The sequence below is a fragment of the Eriocheir sinensis genome, chromosome 11 (genome assembly GCF_024679095.1).
Source record: "Eriocheir sinensis breed Jianghai 21 chromosome 11, ASM2467909v1, whole genome shotgun sequence".
Lineage (NCBI taxonomy): Eukaryota > Metazoa > Arthropoda > Malacostraca > Decapoda > Varunidae > Eriocheir > Eriocheir sinensis.
The window spans coordinates 13,855,437-13,877,437 of record NC_066519.1 but is presented as its reverse complement, the minus strand read 5'-3'; the positions used below and the strand labels follow the sequence as shown (position 1 = coordinate 13,877,437).

The following is a 22,001-nucleotide window of genomic DNA, read 5'->3' as shown; positions in this document are numbered from 1 at the left end:
TGTGCCATGAACTTACAAAAAACTCTCAGTGAAACCCGACTGATCCCGTTTTTGGCCCTTCGAAATAAGAGGACGTGAGAGCCAGGTCTTTCATAGGAGTTGTGGGCATTTCCTGGGGTGGTTTTATGACCCTTCCTCTGTACCATGAACCTAAAAAAACCTCATTGGAACCCGACTGATCTCTATGGTCATTGGAATTAAATTATGTGAGAACCAAGTCTTTTATAGGAGTTGTGGGCATTTCCTGGGGTGGCTTTATGACCCTGGTGGTAGTTTGACCCTTTTTCTGTACCATGAACTTACAAAAAACTCTCATTGGAACCCGACTGCTCTCCTTTTTGGGCTTCGGAAATAGCTAACATTAGAGCCAGAAGCATCTTAGAATACATTCCTCAGGGCATTTAATATAAGCTACATCTTTTTCTCTATGCATCAACTCATTCCCTCTTCGCACTCATCCACAATTACGTCCACAAATAGCTTTTAATATCAAGGCCATTACGTGTAGCTGTGCATGTTGGAAGGGGTGGGACCATGGAGGTAGAATTGGTGGAGTCGACACGGCCTGCTTTAATCCCATTCCTTGAGGTGAAGCCGACGAACTGTCAAATTCACGGCCAAAAGATCGGGGCGGGCGAGCCTGGCCTGACCTGACAACACCTGACACCTGGCCGTAAAAAATGACAGATCGGGCGGATTCACTTAATTGGGCTGATGTTGACTCCACCAATTCTACCTCCATGGGTGGGACATAACCTATTAACTTTGCAATAGCCAATCTAGAGTGAATTGAGGGGGAGACTTAAGTGTTTGAGCAATCAGAGTAATTTGTCTGCATACCGAGTTATATTTATAGTGTGTTAATGTGTGTGTGTGTGAGAGAGAGAGAGAGAGAGAGAGAGAGAGAGAGAGAGAGAGAGAGAGAGAGATTGATTGATTGTTAGAGAGAGAGAGAGAGAGAGAGAGAGAGAGAGAGAGAGAGAGAGAGAGAGAGAGAGAGAGAGAGAGAGAGAGAGAGAGAGAGAGAGAGAGAGAGAGATTGATTGATTGATTGTTAGAGAGAGAGAGAGAAGATTAGTAGAAAAGCAATGAATAGGGAGGCAAAGAAAGTGAAAAGAGGAAAATAAATGAGAAAAAATAAAAAAAGAGAAAGTAAATGAGGAGTAAGAGACATTGTGATAGATAGAAAGTTAGATAAGAAGCGACAAAAAATGGAGTCAAAGAAAATAAGAAAAAAAGGATTGATTGATAGTTTATTGTTGCAAGGAGAGAAGAGAAAATAAATGGGAAGATTATTAATGCAAGACTGAAAGAAAAACAATCAAGGCAAAAATAGTGTTTACATGATCATATATTTATTAATTAGAAAAGGGTAGTTTTTCATCAACGGTACACACGGGTCAAATGAGACTTTAAAAAATAAACAAAGCAAGCACAGTGTTACATTATTAGTTTATTAGTTAGCATGGGAATATTTGTGGTATATAGGAAGCAACAATTAATTTTTTATAGACATATAGATCATAATTTAAACAGTCATTTGAGGTTTGTTTACATTTTCCCGCCAAAGAGAAGCAGTGCAAACGCGGCCATGTTGTCAGTGTCTCCCTTCACACGGCCTTTATTCACGCCCCAAGGTGACCCGCCAGCCAAGTAAGTCACCATTATTACCTTCTATCACCATTGTTTATCCTGCAGCAGCGCCAGACATAACAGTGCGTGTCTTACGGGGTTTTGAGATGTATTGTGTGACGTGGTGTTCTTCCTCGGGTGAGTTGCTGGAACCCGACTCGTTTTATTTCATTTATTTATTATTTTTACGGGACAGGCAACAGTTCAAGGGCAAAGAAAATGGAAACAATAATAATAAAAAAAACGCTAATCACTGTTTCTATTAAAGAGTTCAGAGGGGTGTCCGAAAGAGAGGTCAATTTTGGGAATGTCCTTATACTCTCGTTATGTTTTTTTAAGGTTATTATATATAGATTTAGTCCATTTTGATATTCTTTAGTGTTTGTGGTTACTTCTATTGATATGAATGAAAAATACGTGGTGTTCACCCTCTGGGTGACTTGCTGGAACCCGACTTTTTTTTTTTTTTTTTTTTTTTTTTTTTGCGGCACAGGAAACAGCTCAAGGGCAAAAAAAAAAAGGAAACAATAATGAAAAAAGCCCGCTAATCACTGTTCCTATATAAAGAGTTAAGAGGAGGGAGGTGTCCTGGGCTGGAATTCACAAACATACTAACTACGAACCAACATAACTACGCACTATTGATTTAGCGACCGACGTTACTGATACTCTCGATATGAGTTTTTGAGGTTATTATGCAGTTTTAACCCATTTTGATGTTCTCTAGTGTTTGTGGTGACCCAGATTGTTTTATTGGCCTCGTATTATAGTTAGTGAGATGATGATAACACATAAGCGGCCCAAAGGGAAAGTAGGGCGTGTGTTTTGATGTTTCAGAGTAAAAAAAATAACCGAAAGGGAGGTACACTGTCAGGATTATACAATCTTAACCCATTCTTACGTTATCCAGTGTTTGTGGTGACGTAGATTGTTCCCTTGGCATTTTAGTACAGCAAGTGATATGCTGATTAGCTACACATAGGTAGGTTGAAGGGAAAGTTTGACGAGTGTTTTACTGTTTCAGAGCCAAGAATCGAACCGAAAAGTAGGTATTTAAACGTTTTCCAGTTTGTGGTAACTCAGATTGTTCCCTTGACTTTGCGTTCCAGTTGTATGATGATTGCACGTGGACAGTTTGTCATATTGGTTGAAAGTAGGACGTGTGTTCAACTGTTTCGGAGCTAAGAATCGAACCGGAAGGGAGATACAACGTTGTGGGCCTCGCCGCCAGATAACGTTGGTATTGATAATGGTTTACAGTCGGTGATAGCATGGATCTGACGATAGAACATGCGTCGTCGTGGTTTGGGAGTAAGTTAGGTTAGATTATGTCCGGTTAGGCTAACAATCTAAGTTACCCCCAAAGCAAGACCAGGTGTTGTATCCATTCTAGAACTGCTGACCAATGCTTAACCGAGAACTGAATGAGGAAATATTTTAACTTAGGTCCATGATTTTACTTATTCTTATTTCGTGTGCCCTGTGTCCTGAGGGTATAAGTCCTATCTCTCTACTGGTATGTGGTGCACGCTCTCGAACTTGGCAGGTTACGTTAGGTTAGATTAGGTTTGGTTGGAGTCATGTACGGTAGTTTTAACTGGGAATCACAACGAGAGTATTTTCTGGAACAGGCCATCGTCTTTACTTGGGGACCATATACCCGTAGAGAGATTGGGAATGCGTGTTACGGGGTTGTTAGTTGTTTACAGTCACAGAATCAAGGGCCAATGTGACAGAAATGAGCGTACCCCCCTAAACCTTACCTTATCTTACCACTTTATGATTCATCGCTGTCAAGTGCTCACACGTTCCACCACGCCACAGACATATGCTGCCTAGTCACGTCAGCGTTAGATAAGCTCCTTTTCTTAGTAACTAGCTAGCGGTCACTTTCCATATAGTTATCGCCGTCTGAATGATTGCCTGTCATCTTACGTGAGGAGGCTGAAGTAGAAGTTCTTTATTAGATCCCCGAAAGCAAACATTGGACATGAGAGGAAGAGGAACCTGTGTTTATCAGTGGTTAGGGTTCCTTACTACGAATCTTCGGGCCTGGGTTCGAATCCTGGCCTGGGTAATTGAGGTGCAGCTATAACGTTTGCTCCCAACTTTAACCTTACTTCCGGGATACTAAAATATTAACTTCTGAGATTGCACTAAAATATTAACTTCAGAGACAGTATATATTATTAACGTCTGAGATAGTGCTAAAATCTTCACATCTGAGGTCCTAAAATATTCACTTCAGAGATTGTATAGATTATTAAATTCTGAGATAGGCCTAGTACTCAAATATTCACTTCAGAGATTGTATAGATTATTAAATTCTGAGATAGGCCTAGTACTAAAATATTCACTTCAGAGATTGTATAGATTATTAAATTCTGAGATAGGCCTAGTACTAAAATATTCACTTCTGAGGCCCTACAATATCCACTTCATAGATTGCATAGATTATTAAATTCTGAGATAGGCCTACTACTCAAATATTCACTTCTGAGGCCCTACAATATTCACTTCAGAGAGATAGTATATATTATTAACTCCGAGATATTACTAAAATATTAACTTCTCAGATAATATTCACCTCCATAACGTCTTGAATCTTCGGCGATCAGTAAGGTTAGGTTTAAAAAAATGACCGTATGGATATTTGTTTTTATTTTCTCTACGTTGCTAATTTACAGAGTCCCTAACGACATAACAAACAGTATAGATAATAATAATAATTCTCGTGTTTTTTTTATTTACAGACTTCACGGTTATATTACAGAGCTGCTTGCCTATGCCTTCCCCTTTCATCCTGCACACCCCCTTAATGAAAATGAAGAAATAAATTAAACGGGAAATAACGAAAACAAGGATGGAAACAACGCACAAAAACAAACTTGGGAGGAAAACATGTTGCCTATGCCTTCCCGTTCCCCCCCCCCCCCCTTAATGAAAATGAAGAAATAAATTAAACGGGAAATAACGAAAACAAGGATGGAAACAACGCACAAAAACAAACTTGGGAGGAAAACATGCTTGCCTATGCCTTCCCGTTTTTTCCTACCCCCCCCCCCCTTAATGAAAATGAAGAAATAAATTAAGCGGAAAAAAACGAATACAAGGCTGAAAATAACGCACGAAAATAAACTTGTGAGGAAAACAGTTTACATAATTTATTCCCTACGACACCCTCTCATAATTAAAAAGAAAAAAAAGGAAGAAAAATGAAGAAAAAAGAAAACAAAAGTGAACAAAATATTAAAAAAAGAACTTGAGAGGAAAACAGTTTACATAATTTATTCCTTACGTTAATATTTACAGAATCCATGTTTAGTTTACACACACACACACACACACACACACACACACAGAGAGAGAGAGAGAGAGAGAGAGAGAGAGAGAGAGAGAGAGAGAGAGAGAGAGAGAGAGAGAGAGGAATGTTGTAATGTTGTGTCTACCGGTTCTTCCTCCTCCCCCTCCTCCTCCTCCTCTTTGCATTGAGGGATTCGATCGGGGTTCCCACCATTGCCCGCACGTTGCTTACCACCTTTGTGCCAATATGAGACATGAGGGTGTTTACCGCTCATATATTATTCTGGGCCATAACGAACGCTGATGACCTACCCCATTCTGCTTCCTCCTCCTCCTCCTCCTCCGTCTTTACCACTTAATTTATTCACTGTCATCCTCCTTCTCTTCTTCTTTCCTCTTATTCCAGTTATCCCTTCCTATTGCTTCTTCATGTTCCTCCTCCTCCTCCTCCTCCTCCTCCTCCTCCTCCTCCGTCTTTACCACTCAATTTATTCACTGTCATCCTCCTTCGCTTCTTCTACTTTCCTCTTTTTCTAGTTATCCCTTTCTTCCAATCGCTTCTCTTTTCTCTTTTATTTAGGTATCTTCTTTGTCTTCCTTTTCTTCCTCTACTTTCTTTTTAATGCTTCTGCTTTTTGTTTTCAGTTTTCTTGTCTTTCATTTCTCTCTTCTCTTTTCTTTTTTATCACTCCTAAATTTTCCTGCTCCTCTTCCTTTCGTTCCTCTATTTCTCTTTCCTCTTCTTCAGTGTATTCTTCCCTCTTTTTCATTCTCATCATTCTTCTCTTTTTTTATATTCTCCCTCCTCACCATCGTTTTTGTTGTTCTCTTCCTCCCTTTTCTCTCTTTTCCGCATCCTCTTCCTCCTATTTTTCTTCGTTTTTTTTGTTTCATTTTCTTTCCATTTACTCTATCTTGTTATCCTCCTCCTCCTCTTCTCCCCCTCCTCCTCCTCCTCCTCCTCTTCCTCGTCCCCATCGTTGCAGTAATTAACAACGCAATCATTTTCACTTGCTACGAGACTCATTGATTTCCTTTATGCTTTATTGATGAGTTACTTAAGGGCCCAAACGTAGGCTACAGTCTGTATCTTATGAGGGTCGGAACACCATCTCTATCTCTCTATCTTCTACCATGGTTTTCGTTTTTCCTTGGGGGGGGTTTCTAAGGGTAATTTTATTTTCCTTTTTATTTTTCATCTTTTTATTTTCTTATTTTCTTTTGCCTCTTTTTTTCTCTTCCTCCACTTTTTCCTTTTTCCTCATCCTCTTCGTCAAATTTCTCTTCGTTTTTTCTTCATTTTCCTCCTCCTCTTCTTTGTCAGTCTCCTTGTTATTCTTATTCTTGTCCTCCTCCTCCTCCTCCATCATCTCTTTTTCCTCTTCCTCTTTTGTTTCGCCTTAATCCTCCTCTTTTCCTTCTCCTTTCTTCTGATGCTGCTTCTCTTATTCCATATTATCAGCTTTCTTCTTATCTGATTCCTTCTTCTCTTTCACCTTCTATTCCTTCTCATCCATTTTCTTCTCTACCTCCTCTTTCTCGTATTCTTATGAGGTCCAAAATGATGATGATGATGATGATGATGATGATGATGGTGAGAGTGGATTTTTTTTTATATATTATTTCTTCTATTGTACTATCTTTGGTTATTTACGAGGAACTACTACTACTACTACTACTACTACTACTACTACTACTACTACTACTACTACTACTGCATATAATTTACAAGTGTGTGTTCTCTTTTTATATATATATATTTACACATAGAGGCACGATATAAGTACTCTTCCCCGTCGTGTGTACCGTAGTGGATGGTTGTGTTTTTTAAGGTTTATAGAAGGTTTTAGCGAATTACGGAACCGTTTTAGCATTTGGTTTAAATTTAACTTCATTGTTGGTCAGAAATTGGAAATGTTAGTGTTTTTTAATAGTTTTAGGTATGAGAGAGAGAGAGAGAGAGAGAGAGAGAGAGAGAGAGAGAGAGAGAGAGAGAGAGAGAGAGAGAGAGAGAATATATATATGAAGTGTCTAATACTGCTTCTAATATGGCAGGAATACAGCTATGGCACTTATCTTGCAGCTTGTTCGCTTCTACACACACACACACACACACACACACACACACACACACACACACGCACACACCTCACACCAACATCTGCTGCTGCTCAATCGTTATGTTACCATGATCTTCAACTTCCTCTAAATGCGTATTCGTATCCCCTAACCGACCACTGTTATTGTTATTTCCATTGGTGGTGTTAATATTCAAGGCACTGTTATTGTTACCACTCCTGCTGCTCTTACTACTACTGCTGCTACTGGTGCTGATGCTGCTACTGTAACTACCCCTTCTGTTGGCGCTGCTGGTGATGGAGTTGTTGTCGCAAGGTCTGTCCGGCAATGTGGTCGAGGAGGCGAGCTTGGTCGAGGTGCGGAGTTCGGTCAGGAGAGGGACTTCGCAGAGATATCCCTGGGTCCGTTCCCCTAGGTCTGGTGGAGGGTTGTTTCTGTGGTTGTTATTGTTGTTCTTGTGGTTGTTATTGTTGTTGTAGTTCTTGTTATTGGGTGGAGCTTCTTCGGTGGGGTTAGTTCCCTTCCGGTGTCGCGTGTGTTGGCGAGTGTTTCCGTCATTGTCTGCGTCGTGGATGTCCGATGCGTTGTGGTTGTCGCCGCTCGCGTGGTTCGGCAAGGACGTCTGGCTGATGAGCGACATGCAGGAGTTGGTCTTGGCCGGGAACATAGTGTGCGGGAGGTTGAGACCCGCCAGAGGGGAGGCTGGAGCACGGCCCAGCAGCGGGGTGTTCTGCTCAGGCCCCGGCAGCTGCGCCTTGGTCTTCTGCGGCGAGGCGGGGTTTTCGCAGTGCTCTTCTTCGGCCGGCGGCGGCGTGTTGTCCTCGCGGTCCAGGTGCATGAGGTACAAAGCGGCGATGTTGACGATGAAGCCGAGAAGTGTGAGGATGATGTTCTTGACGCCGATCTCCCGCAGCTCCGTGTACAGGATGGACGACGCGACGATGACCAGTGAGGTGAAGAGGACGTAGTTGACGGACATGAAGAGGGAGCTGTTGAAGAGATCCAGAGCCCGCTGCATGTAGATGGTCTCCACCAGCAAACAGGCGATCAGGGCCACGAGACACACCCACGTGGCCCAATTCGTGAACTCATTACTCCCACCGATGGTCTGCTTCAGCGCCAGTCCCACGCCCTTACAGAACATGACGGAGAGGGACCCAAAGGAGGAGCAAATTGTGATGTACAGCAGGACATAGCGGTGACCGTAGCGAGGCACCAGGGCCATGAAGAGAGCCGAGACCAGGACCACTATCGAGGCATACACGAGAAAGCCGGGGTGGAGTAACTGGGACTGGAGCTCTTCCATACTGGCAATCTCCCGATCCTTAGGGCCACAGAGCGTCACGATGATGCAGCCCACCAGCACTAGAACACATCCCAGCTTACCCAGCCTACCCAGACGCTCCTTGAGGAAGTAAGGCGAAAGGGTAGCCGTACAGACGATGGAAAACACCCCCAGAGGCGTCACTAGGATGGCCGGGGCGAAGATGTAGGCCACGAAGTTGGTGAGCTCGCCGAGACCCATAAGAGATATCCCCAACCACCACTTGGGCAGTCTCAGGTATCCGTAGCCTCCGTCCACCGCCCGCGTCCCCCCGTGAGCCTGTTGATCAGAGAGTCATTGTGATGTCAAGGGGCTTATGAGATTAGTTTTGAGTAGGTTAGGTTAGGTTAGGTTAGGTTAGGGTAGAGAGAGTGTTTGTTTGTGTTTGAAGGGGCAGATTAAACTCGAGCCCACCGTTGCCAGGTCATCGTACTCAGAGCATAGTATTTACCGGTTTCTGACACCTAACTATTGCCAAGAAACATCAGGATCTAACTCTTTTAACGATAACTATAAATGAGTTTCGTTATTGGAGCCCAGAAAACAGTTTAGGGGTAGGAAGTCGGGGAATATAATCGGCTGAATACGACAATCTGGCACCGTTGCTCGAGACAAGATCGTGAGTGTAATCGGTAATGAGGGTGGAAATATGATTAACTTTTTTATGTTTTTATGTATAAGTTTATTATGTCAGACACGCTCATAACTTCTGTTCCACCTCTCCGGCTCCACTTTTTCTTCTCTATTTCCCTTCCTGACCATTCCACATTATAGCGGTCCTCCTTATTCATTCCCCTTCACTCCACACCATTCCACATTAGCAGTCCTTCTCCTTACTCATTCATTCTCCTTCCCTCGACATCATTCCACATTAGCAGTCCTCCTTACTCACTCATTCCCCTTCCCTCCACACCGTTCCACATCCTCTCTAGCCTTCCACCTGCTTTCTATTTTCCTTCCACTACCTCCTCTTCCATCTTCTCTCCCATCCCTCCCTCCTTCTCTCCACTCCTTCCTCTCCCACTCGTCGCTATATTTGGACATTGATTCTGGGAGCCGGTAAAGATGAACTATTATGGATTTCGATAGAGACAAAAAGAAAAAGAGAGAAAATATTGACGCCCTTCTATCCCGGTTGGTTCTATAAATGGAAGCGAAGTCCGACTCTGCCAGTGGTTTTGCTTTCACCTCTAGTTTATTGTGATTATAAAGATCGACCCGTTGATTAAGTTAACGCTGACACACAGATTACGTTTTTTCTATTGGGTTTATTAATTTATTTCTGTAGCACAACGTAATTTTTGCCTCCTGGTGCTAATATGTGACAGTTCGTTTTATCAGTTTGTAAGATAATATAGGAACTGACTTTCTAATTTCCTAAACTCCTTTTCTCTCACCTCTCCATTATATATATCATTGACAGGTCTTCCCATTTCACGCATCTCCTGATCATTTACTCAAGTTCCAATATAGCTTTTGACTCTACTGATTTATCGTAATGGAAATCTTCTGAATATTGTGTTTGTGTCTCATGATTCCACCGGTAATCAATACGAGACATTTCACACGTAATAACAGGCTGTACGAGATCAATAGCTTAAAATACTCTCTGTTTATACCGTACCGGATAGCACTGACCTCTCCTCGAAACTATTCCCGGGCGGAGTGGAAAAATTTGGCCGGCTTTTCCGATACCCTACGCCCCTGTCCGCCCAGCAGTGAATGGGTACCAGGTATTAATCGGGGGTTGTGTACCGTCTCCTGGGGTCTGTTCCCTTCTCCTATAATTCCTTCCCCTTCTGTCTCTCTCCGGCATTTGACCACAGATGTTGCGCCGACTAAACGAAACTTTCCAACCAAAGGCAAATCTCTCCAAATCATTATTCAGTTACGTACGTTATTTCAGTCACTATTTATCGTCACTAATCGCATGTTACTAACGACCTAAAGTTTACTTCGCATTCATTCTCTCTTTTTTTTTTTTTTTTTTTTTTTTTTTTTACAACAAAGGAGACAGCTCAAGGGCACACAAAAAAAGGAAACAATAATAAAAAAAAGCCCGCTACTCGCTGCTCCTAAAAAGAATCCACAGAGGTGGCCGAAAGAGAGGTCAATTTCGGAAGGAGAGGTGTCCAGCAGGGATGCCACGATATCGTACTCAGCAAACTAGATTTCCCCATTTCTAAAGCATAATGACTGCACAAAATCCTCTATAATTAACACTTTTAGCAATAAATATAAATCGCTATCATTAGTTTTGTGGGTGAAACGGTTTATAGCCTGAAATTGGGGAAAATGAGAAGCTGAGAACGACAGTCTGGCAACATTGGTGTCCGGATACCCTCCTCTTTCAGTCAGTTATTCTTCCCCGCGTCGCTGACCTCAATGTCCCTGAGCGCGAGTTTCTTGAAGATGACGGAGATGCCGATGAAGAGGCAGGAGGAGAAGGCGAGGATGAGGCCGATGAAGGTGTCGAGGGGGACCAGCTGGGGCTCTGTGATGCCGGCCTCTTCTGGTATCAGTGTTGCGTTCTCCATCTCGCTCTCCGTCGCGTTCTCCAGCATGTTCTCGATCCCTGAGAACTGCATGATGGACGAGCCCCGGGCCCCTCTGTAACACACGAGAGATATATATAGATTGGTATTATAAGACACTCTCGCTTCTCACATCAGCTCTTTCTAAAGGTCAAAGAGGGGGTCAGTCGGGTTCTAATGAGTGTTTCTTCAGGTTCACGGTACAGAAGAAGACTCACACAACCACCAGGGTCATAAAACTACCCCTGGAAATGCCCACAACTCCTACGAAAGCCTTGTCAAATATGTGTTCTTGGGCGGTGAAATGTCTCATAATACGACTCATAGAAGCACATTAGAACACAATTAGTTCAAGATCCTTCGCCCCTCTAACACACGAGACATAGAAGCACATTAGAACACAATTAGTACAAGATCCTTCGCCCCTCTAACACACGAGAGACATAGAAGCACATTATATATATAGAACACAATTAGTACAAGATCCTTCGCCCCTCAAACACACGAGAGACATAGAAGCACATTAGAACACAATTAGTACAAGATCCTTCGCCCCTCTAACACACGAGAGACATAGAAGCACATTATAACACAATTAGTACAAGATCCTTCGCCCCTCTAACACACGAAAGACATAGAAGCACATTAGAACACAGTTAGTACAAGATCCTTCGTTATTTTCTTCTCTCTTATATAGGATAACGCTGTAAAAGGGAAGGAAATAATTATAGAATGCGTTGTAATAGTGCGTCATACGAGCAGGAGGAGAAGGAGGAGGGAGAAGGGGGGGTGGGGAACTTTAACTGTTTTGTTGTGTGTGATGCAATGTGTGTTTGTGTGTTTGTTTGTGTGTTCCATTGTTGTTTCTTTACTTCCATTATTTTGTCGACACTTCCTGCCCTCTTTTTCTTGTTGACACACACACACACACACACACACACACACACACGGACACACGCATACACACACACACACACACACACACACACACACACACACACACACACACACACACGGACACACGCATACACACACACCTGCTCTTATTTAGGTTTATTTTTAAGTCTGACCGTGTTTATTATGAGTCACCTGTGTGTGTGTGTGTGTGTGTGTGTGTGTGTGTGTGTGTGTGTGTGTAAGTAACCCGTACCTGTGAAGTTGATATGATAAGTTAACAACCAAATTTTTATCCAGTAAACACACACACAAACACACACTTAACCTTCCTTCCATATCTCTTCACAAAACATCCCTTAAATAACCAAAAAGCCACTTCTCACACCGTCGAGCTTAAGTTTATTTCAATGCTACGGAGATGGGCACCGAGACCACGCGCAGCTATAGTGTATACCTCAATATACCTCAATTTACCCTTCCATTCCCCTTCCACTCAGGACCCATCACTTAGGCCCTCACGGAATGGCTCGTCACTTACTCTCCCTCCCCGTCCCTCCACTCTCTCCCACTCCGTCACACACGCAGTCCAAAGCGAGTTCACCCAAAAAAACGTAATTGTCTTCCGTGAATATTTAAAGAGATATGTAATCGTGGCGTAATGTAGAAATGACGGGCTTCTCTCTGGCAGGTATAGTACATAAGGTATTTTCTTGACGTTTTATTTATTTATTTATTTTTTTATTCTTATTTTTTTACATCAAAGGACACGGCGCAAGGGCAACAACAAGAGTACAAAAAAACAACAACAACCCGCTACTCCCCGCTCCCATAAAAGATAGAAGTAAAGAGTAGCCAAAAGAGAGGTCAATTTCGGATGGAGAGTTGTCTTGATACACTATTAGATTAGTATTAGCAGGGGGAAGGGCAGACTCGTGTATATAGCGAAGGTAGTCTTTTCCTTTGAGTTAGTGTTGATGTTTTATTCAGTTCCTTTCAAGAAGCCTCGTGCATGGGGTAGCTGAGTGATTCGCTGCCCGAGGTGGACTTTCAACCTGGATTTCCTCCCCCCCTACCCCCTCCCCCCTACCCCACCCCACCCCCACTCACCCCCACCCACCCACCCATCGCTCGACCCTTGAGGAAAACACCTACATTGATTTTCATTTAATTTCGGTGGGAATGAAAAAAAGTCTGATGTGTTGTTGATTTAGTTGAAAATATGATCTTTAGTACCACCACGCTGTTCAAAAATTAGTGTTCAGCGTCACGGGAAAATTTCATCATACTTGCCTTTTCTTACACCTTTGCTCCACCTTGTCCCAATAACCCAATAACAACAACAGCAATATCAACCATCCCCATAACAAACGTACTGATAATAACAACAGTAATAATACCAACAACCAAGCCTTTCTTACCACAAGCTATTACTGGTTATTTATCACATCGACAAAGGCGTTCAGCAAGGTTCCATTGACCGCGCACCAACTAAATAAGAAACACATCACTTCACATCATCTTCGTCAATGGCTTCGTATGTAATGACGTGAATTACACATGTTAGAATCAGGCTCATGTTCCTCGGGTCAATGGTTGCTATTTTAATGTTAACTTTCTATGCTACAAAGGGACCCTGGTGAATGTATGTAGCGATGTTGCTTTCTTATAGTGTGTCCGGGTTTAAGGTGCGTGTGTGTGTGTGCATGTGTCGATGAGAGAGAGTGTGTTTGTATGTTTGTGTGTGTGTGTGTGTGTGTGTGTGAATCTATTTGTATATATGTCACGCAGGTGTGTGTGTGTGTGTGTGTGTGTGTGTGTGTCTGTGTGACTGTGTACCTGTATGCGTCACACAGGTGTATGGAGGGCGGGGGAATAACCGTACAGGTATGCCGATGGTTCTGCGCCTGGCCTGAACTAGACTTAACTTGACACCTATTTCTCCACTACGTCGCTTGCCTTGCCTTCCCTCCTACTGCCCTGAGAACACCTGTGCCTCCCTCTCCCTCTCTCTCTCTCCTATATACATGACGCACTCCTATAAGGGCAGAACACGTTAGGAAAGTTGTTCTTCCTATGCATGACAGAGGAAGGGCACAGCTGTTTTGGTGCTGGTAATTGGTGGAGAGCTCATGCTAGGGGGTGTCGGGTTGGGCAGAAATGATAGTTACTTGCATATAAGAAAAGTAATATCTCTATGAAAATTAATGTATAGGTTCCTGAGTTCGATATAGCTGGATCTTCTTTTTACCAAGTGTTTTATTTAATTCCGTACTTTTTCCTTAAGTAATTGATCTCTCTTCTGGGCTCTTGCTAACACAATAATATAAGTAACACAACACTCAGTAACACAGAGAGAGAGAGAGAGAGAGAGAGAGAGAGAGAGAGAGAGAGAGAGAGGACAAGAAAATGAAGAAGATTAAGAAAACAGAAAAAAAATAAGAAAAACAGAAGAGAGAGAGAGAGAGTGTAGGAAGGTAATTTTTTTTTCTTCTTTTTTCTGGAGATGTCTATAGGCAGGCTTTTTCTTTTTTCTTGAGCTGCCTACTTTGCTATAAAAAAATAACGTGTTCTTTATACCTGTCTTTACACCTTTGCTCCAGCTTGTCCCAATAACAACAACAACAACAACAACAACAACAACAACAACAGGCCCCTATATAAAACAACATCTACGGACATACGTATATTAAGAAGTACTTCCTTTCTATTTACTAACATCTCAACTGCCACTATGTATTCGCTTTTCAACATCCACTCAAAACCTTATAACTAATGTAACCTGTTCTTAATTTCAACCTTCGCTTCTCTACATCCACCCAAAACCTTATAACTAACTTAACTTGTTCTTCATTCCAACCTTCCCTGTTCTACATCCACCCAAAACCTTATAACTAATCTAACCTGTTCTCCATTCCAACCTTCGCTTCTCTACATGCACCCAAAACCTTATAACTAACTTAACTTGTTCTTCATTCCAACCTTCGCTTCTCTACATCCATTCAAAACCTTATAACTAATCTAACCTGTTCTTCATTCCAACCTTCGCTTCTCTACATCCACTCAAAACCTTATAACTAATCTAACCTGTTCTTCATTCCAACCTTCGCTTCTCTACATCCACCCAAAACCTTATAACTAATCTAACCTGTTCTTCATTCCAACCTTCGCTTCTCTACATGCACCCAAAACCTTATAACTAACTTGTTCCCCATTCCAACCTTCGCTTCTCTACATCCATTCAAAACCTTATAACTAATTTAACCTGTCCTTCATTCCAACCTTAAGCCGCAAATGACTACCTTCGGATATATAGTTAGTAACATTTTAGGTACCAATATATATTCACTTTTCTGCGTACGCCCACAGCTCGCTCGGTAGTTCCATATACATTCAGGTGTTGCTCTGGCCCCCTCACACACCTGTTGGCGCTCCACAGGTGTGTCCTCGTAGTTACAGAGTAGAAATATATCGAGGTTAGAATTTTGGACTAACTCTGCGACTCGGTTCTCGTTCTATATATCAGTCTGAACATTTTGGGTTTTTGTTTTATTTTCATTCTTATTCTTTGTCATTCTTCTTCTTCTTGTTCTTCTTCTTGTTCTTCCTCTTTCTTCTTCTTCTTCTTCTTCTTCTTCTTCTTCTTCTACTACTACTTCTACTTCTTCCTGTTCTTCTTCTTCTTCTTCGTCTTCGTCTTCCTCTTCTTATTTTTTTTTTAATGTTATTATGAGACGCAAAATTAAGCAAGAAAGTGTAATTGTAAAAAATAACAAATTACTAAAGATTGAAAGAAAGGAAGAAAGACGGATAGATAGATAGATAGATAGATAATTACGAGAGATAGAAAAAAACAGAAAAAAATAAAATATTAGAAGGTAAAAAACGATAACAAGAACAATAACAATAAACAGACAGACAGATAGAAAAAATAACAATAACAAAATAAAAGGAAAAAAAAGATGAACAGATAGATAAATGGATAATGATAACAATAACAAATAGATAAATAGATAGACAGAAAAAATAAGAATAAAGAAAGAAAAGGAAAAAAAGAAAAATTATCAGAGGGTAGACACACCATGATACCTTGTCTATAATTAACCTCTCTTCCTCCTCCTCCTCCTCCTCCTCCTCCTCCTCTTCCTCGGGTCGATAAGTGGATTAGGGCCAAATTACATCCTCCACTTCTCCCTCTGCTCCCTTTATTACTCTTTTATTACTCTCCCTATACTCCTCTTCTCCCTCCTTCTCTTCTCCTCTTATTCCTCTTCTTCCTCTTTATTTTTGTCCTGTTGCTTATATTCTTGTTTTCTCCTTTTCTTCTTCCTCTTCTTCTTTCTTTTTCCCTTTTTTTCTTCGTCCTCTTCTCTTCCTCCCTCCTTCCCTCCTTCTCTTCCTCTTCTTCCTCTTTATTTTTGTCCTGTTGCTTATATACTTGTTTTTTCCTTTTCTTCTTCCTCTTCTTTCTTTTTCCCTTTTTTTCTTCTTCCTCTTCTCTTCCTCCCTCCTTCCCTCCTTCTCTTCCTCTTCTTCCTCTTTATTTTTGTCCTCTTGCTAATATTCTTGTTTTTTCGCCTTTTCTTCTTCCTCTTCTTCTTTCTTTTTCCCTTTTTTTCTTCTTCCTCTTCTCTTCCTCCCTCCTTCCCTCCTTCTCTTCCTCTTCTTCCTCTTTATTTTGTCCTGTTGCTTATATTCTTGTTTTTTCTCCTTTTCTTCTTCTTCCTCGAAGATATCGAATATCGAAGCAGGACTGAAATCGAAGATATCGAAGCAGGACTGAAATCCACATCGAAGCAGGACTGAAATCCACAATATCGAAATTTGCTGATGACACTAAGGTGGGGGGAAAGGCCCTCACAAAGACCGACTGCGAAATCATTCAGAAAGACCTCAATCACATTATCGAATGGTCGGAAAAATGGCAAATGTCTTTTAATGTTGACAAATGCAAAGTCATGCACATTGGGTCCAGAAATAGTAACCACACATACATCATGAATGGGAGACCTCTGCAAGCGATGCAGGATGAAAAGGATCTTGGAGTCACTATCAGCAGTGACCTGAAACACGCGAATCACTGTAAAAAAGCATACAACAAAGCCAACACTATGCTCGGGTTCATAGCGAGGAACTTCGAGTGTAAAACGCCAGACGTGATGCTATCCTTGTATAATTCCATGGTAAGACCGCACCTCGAGTATGCAGTACAGTTCTGGTCTCCTAATTACAGAAAGGACATTGATTTACTGGAAAGGATTCAGCGACGCGCCACGAAAATGATACCAACCTTAAGGGCTCAACCGTACGAGGAACGACTCAAGCGACTCAATCTCTTTACATTAGAGAAAAGACGCCTACGAGGAGATATGATTCAAGTCTTCAAGTATCTGAAAAAATTCAATAACGTCGATTACTCCAATTTCTTTGAATTGCAAACCAACCTAAGAACTAGAAATAACGGTTTACCCATTCAGTCTAAGCGATGTAACACAGACATCGGAAGGAGTTTCTTTTCAAACCGAGTCATCCGTCACTGGAACAATCTTCCTTCAGAAGTAGTAAATGCGAATACTATCAACTCCTTCAAATATAGAATCGACCGTCACTTCGCTGCGTCGGGAGTAAACTGAATATTGAGTTGCTTTCATCTGCTCCTCAATATCGAGGTGCTTTCATCTACTCCTCAATGTCGAGGTGCTTTCATCTGCTCCCCAGGCCCCAGGCTGTCGAGCAGATTAAATCACCAAAGCGGGCAACCTCGTAATGAGCCAATAGGCTTTCTGTTGCCTGCGTTTCCATGTTTCCATGTTTCCTCTTCTTTATTTTCTCTTTTTTTTCTTCTTCCTCTTCTCTTCCTCCCTCCTTCCCTCCTCTTCCTCTTCTTCCTCTTTATTTTTGTCCTCTTGTTTATATTCTTGTGTTTTCTGCTTTTCTTCTTCCTCTTCTTTATTTTCTCTTTTTCTTCTTCCTCTTCTCTTCCTCCCTCCTTCTCTTCCTCTTCTTCCTCTTTATTTTGTCCTGTTGCTTATATTCTTGTTTTTTCTCCTTTTCTTCTTCTTCTTCTTCTTTATTTTCCCTTTTTTTCTTCTTCCTCTTCTCTTCCTCCCTCCTTCCCTCCTTCTCTTCCTCTTCTTCCTCTTTATTTTTGTCCTCTTGCTAATATTCTTGTTTTTTCGCCTTTTCTTCTTCCTCTTCTTCTTTCTTTTTCCCTTTTTTTCTTCTTCCTCTTCTCTTCCTCCCTCCTTCCCTCCTTCTCTTCCTCTTCTTCCTCTTTATTTTTGTCCTCTTGCTAATATTCTTGTTTTTTCGCCTTTTCTTCTTCCTCTTCTTTATTTTCTCTTTTTTTCTTCTTCCTCTTCTCTGCCTCTCTCCTTCCCTCCTTCTCTTCCTCTTCTTTATTTTCTCTTTTTTCTTCTTCCTCTTCTCTTCCTCCCTCCTTCCCTCCTTCTCTTCCTCTTCTTCCTCTTTATTTTTGTCCTCTTGCCTATATTCTTGTGTTTTCTGGTTTTCTTCTTCCTCTTCTTTATTTTTCCCTTTTATCTTCCTCCTCTGCTTCCTTTATTAGTCTTTTATTACTCTCCCTTTATTCCTCTTCTTCCTTCCTCTTCCCTCTTTCTCTCCTTCCTCTTAGTTCTTGCCTTTCCTCTTCTTCCTCTTTTTGTCTCTTTGTTTAACTTTTTCTTCTTCATTCTCTTACTTTTCCTTACCCCTCTCTCTCTCTCTCTCTCTCTCTCTCTCTCTCTCTCTCTCTCTCTCTCTCTCTCTCTCTCTCTCTCTCTCTCTCTCTCTCTCTCTCTCTCTCTCTCTCTCTCTCTCTCTCTCTCTTAATGTTATTGCTTGTATGTTTTGCCTAATTTTGTCTTCTCTCAGCTGCTATTTCCCTGTCTCCTTTCTTTCTCTTCCTTTTTTTCTTCTTTTTCTACGGTGAGTTGTTTTGTCTTCCTGAGCTCTTTTTTTTTATCTTTTTTTCTTCCATTTTCTTTTCTACTTCATTTTTGTCTTCATTTCTCTTTTCTCTTTTCTTCTTTCTCTTCCCTTATCTTCCCTTTTCCTCTGTCTTCTCTCCTCTCTACTCTTTTCCTGTCCCTTTCTTTCTCTCCATCCCTCTCCTGTCTTCGCCTTTCTCTCTCTCTCTCTCTCTCTCTCTCTCTCTCTCTCTCTCTCTCTCTCTCTCTCTCTCTCTCTCTCTCTCTCTCTCTCTCTCTCTCTCTCAATTATCTTCTTCTCTTGTTATCTCTTTCTTCCTTCCTCCCAAACACTCAATTATCCTCCCTTCTCATTATCTTCCTCGTAAAATCAACCTTCATTATCTCCCTTCCCTCCCTCCTCCTCCTCTTCCTCTTCCTCCTCTTCCTCTTCCTCATCTTCTTCCTCCTTCCATGCCCATCTTTACTCCCTGATCCTTTTCTTCTTTTTCTTCTTCTTCCTCTTCTCCTCCTCCTCCCTGTTCTTCTCCCTTTTCTCTTTTAATTCCTTTATTCTCTTACTCTCCCTTTTTGCTAGTCTCCCTTCCTTTTCTCTTTCCTTATTCCGTTTTCTTTTTTTTTTCTCCTAGTTACGATTTTTTTCTTTTTTTTTCTTGTCTTTTATCTCTCATTCTTTTTTGTTTCCTCTTTTCTTTTCTTTCTTTTCTCTTCTTTTATTTTCTTCTTCTTTTCTTTTCTTCTTCCTTCCTCCTTCAGTTTCCCTCCTTTCTCTCTCCCTCTTTTCTTTCTTCCTCCATCTCTCCTCTTCCTCTTTTTTCTCTTTCCGTATCCCGTTTTCTCTTTTTATCCTACATTTACGATTTTTTTCTATCTCTGTCTTTTATCTCATTTTTTTCCTGTTTCTTTTTTTCCTCTTCTTTCTTTTCTCTTTCCTTATTTTCTTCTCCTTCCTCCTTCAGTTTTCCTCCTTTCTCTCTCCCTCTTTTCTTTCTTTCCTCCATCTTCTCCTCCTCTTCCTCTTTTTTTCCCTCCCTACATTAATGGGAAGGAGGTGGAGGCAAAAATCCGTGACAGAGGAGGAGGTGGAGGGATGGAGGAAGGGTGGAGAGAGGAAATGAGGTGGAATGGACACACACACACACACACACACACACACACACACTTTGAGCCACACCCTGAGCCACACCCATTTCACCTGCCCCCTGACCTGTCCATTAGGCGCCCCCCCCCCACCCCCCATTATCACGCCCCTCCTATCCCCTTTCCTACCCCCCCCACACACACTTTTTGGCAACTTAGCCCACCCGATGTGTGAGGTCAATATTAGGCTATATGTATGTATGCGGGTCCCTTATAGCCTTCAAGAGGAGGAGGAGGAGGAGGAGGAGGTATTGAGAACGAGGGCGAAGGGGAAAGAGGACGTGACGAAGATGACAAAGAGGAAGAGGAGGAAGATAGCAACGGAGGAGGAGGAGGAGGAGGAGGACGAAGATAACAAAGAGGAAGAGAAGGAAGATAGCAACGGAGGAGGAGGAGGAGGAGGAGGAGGAGGAAGAAGATAACAAAGAGGAAGAGGAGGAAGATAGCAACGGAGGAGGAGGAGGAGGAGGAGGAGGAGGACGAAGATAACAGAGAGGAAGAGGAGGAAGATAGCAACGGAAGAGGAGGAGGAGGAGGAGGAGGAGGAGGAGGAGGAGGACGAAGATAACAAAGAGGAAGAGGAGGAGGAGGAGGACGAAGATAACAGAGAGGAAGAGGAGGAAGATAGCAACGGAAGAGGAGGAGGAGGAGGAGGAGGAGGACGAAGATAACAGAGAGGAAGAGGAGAAAGATAGCAACGGAAGAGGAGGAGGAAGAAGAAAAAGCAAGTATTAAGGAAGAAAAGGAATAAGATAAATATGTGAAAATAGAATGCTGATGAGAATTATATAAACGAAATGACGAAAAAAAGAAGAAAGTGTCGACTGTCTTTTGTTTCTGTTCTGTTTATATCTCCGAATCTATACACAAAACAACACTATCGTACCCAAGCAGGAGTTGTCGTACTACTCCTTGTAAACATAGAAAGGAGGAGGAGGAGGAATAAAGGAGACGTAAATAATAAGGAAGAAAAGGAATAGGATAAAGATGAGAAAGTAGAATGCTTGATGAGAATTATATAAACGAAATGGCGGGAAAAAAAGAAGAAAGTGTCGACTGTCATTTGTTTTTATTTTGTTAATGGCGGAAAAACAAGAGTGTCGACTGTCATTTGTTTTTATTTTGTTTATTCCCGAATCTATACACAAAGCAACGCTAACATCGTACCCAAGTAGGAGTTATCGTACTACTCCTTTTGTAAACATAGAGAGGAGGAGGAGGAGGAGGAAGAAGAAGTAAATATTAAAGAAGAAAAGAAAAGGATAAAGATGAGAAAGTAGAATGCTTGATGCGAATTATATAAACGAAATGGCGGGAAAAAAAGAAGAAAGTGTCGACTGTCTTTTGTTTTTATTTTGTTAATGGCGAAAAAAAAAGTGTCGACTGTCTTTTGTTTCTGTTCTGTTTATATCTCCGAATCTATACACAACAAAACAACACTAACATCGTACCCAAGCAGGAGTTATCGTACTACTCCTTTTGTAAACATAGAGATTGTGATATTAATAGAGAGGAGCGAGGTGCAGTAATAGGTTTCTTAATTGCCTCCTTCACATGATTCTGGTAAGCTGGAGGTAATGGCCCCTGGAATTGCCCCCTCTCCTCTCCTCCTCCTCCTCCTCCTCCTCCTCCTCTTCCTCCAACTCGTCTGATTAATCGAGTCTTAAGAGTTCCTTCTCACCTTTTATTATTATTTTTTTTTATGTGGATTTTTTTATTGTTTACCTTGAATTGCTTGTTTTCCTTGTTTTGTTTTGTTTTAATTTTGTGAGTTGATGAGTTTGTTTACATATCACTTGTTTTCTTTTTTACTTTCTTGTTTTCTTTCCAATACCTTCAATAATTTTTTTTTCGTTAGTGTTCAATATTTTTTTCAGTTATGGAATTTTCTTTTTGATAGGTAGGGTTCGATCTGGGGTCCGCTAGCTTGGCAAGTCGAGTGTTAGTTGCCATTCACCCACCTCTTCCACTGTCATAGATTCGTACAATCGTCCTTCACAAGATCTATAGTAATAACAAAAACAACAAGAAACAAAGGATAGACAAGTAGGTTTCGATCTGGGGTTCACTAAGTTGGCAAGTCGAGTGTTAGTAGCCATTCAGCCAACGCTTCCACTGTCATAAATTCGTCCAGTCGTTTATCTGCATCCTTCACAAGATCAGTAA

General features: G+C 41.6%; 1 protein-coding gene across 1 annotated transcript in view; it reads right to left on the bottom strand.

Moving 5' to 3' along the window:
* Window positions 1-4,278: 4,278 nt before the first annotated feature.
* LOC126996901 (uncharacterized) overlaps window positions 4,279-22,001 on the bottom strand; it is a 56,965-nt gene continuing 39,242 nt past the window's right edge. Inside the window, exons 2-3 of the mRNA XM_050857825.1 lie at window positions 10,720-10,948; window positions 4,279-8,617 (exon numbers count right to left, since the gene is read on the bottom strand). Coding sequence (XP_050713782.1) covers window positions 7,085-8,617; window positions 10,720-10,926 — 1,740 coding nt within the window. The 5' untranslated portion in view covers window positions 10,927-10,948 and the 3' untranslated portion in view covers window positions 4,279-7,084. The remainder of the gene's footprint in view (window positions 8,618-10,719; window positions 10,949-22,001) is intronic.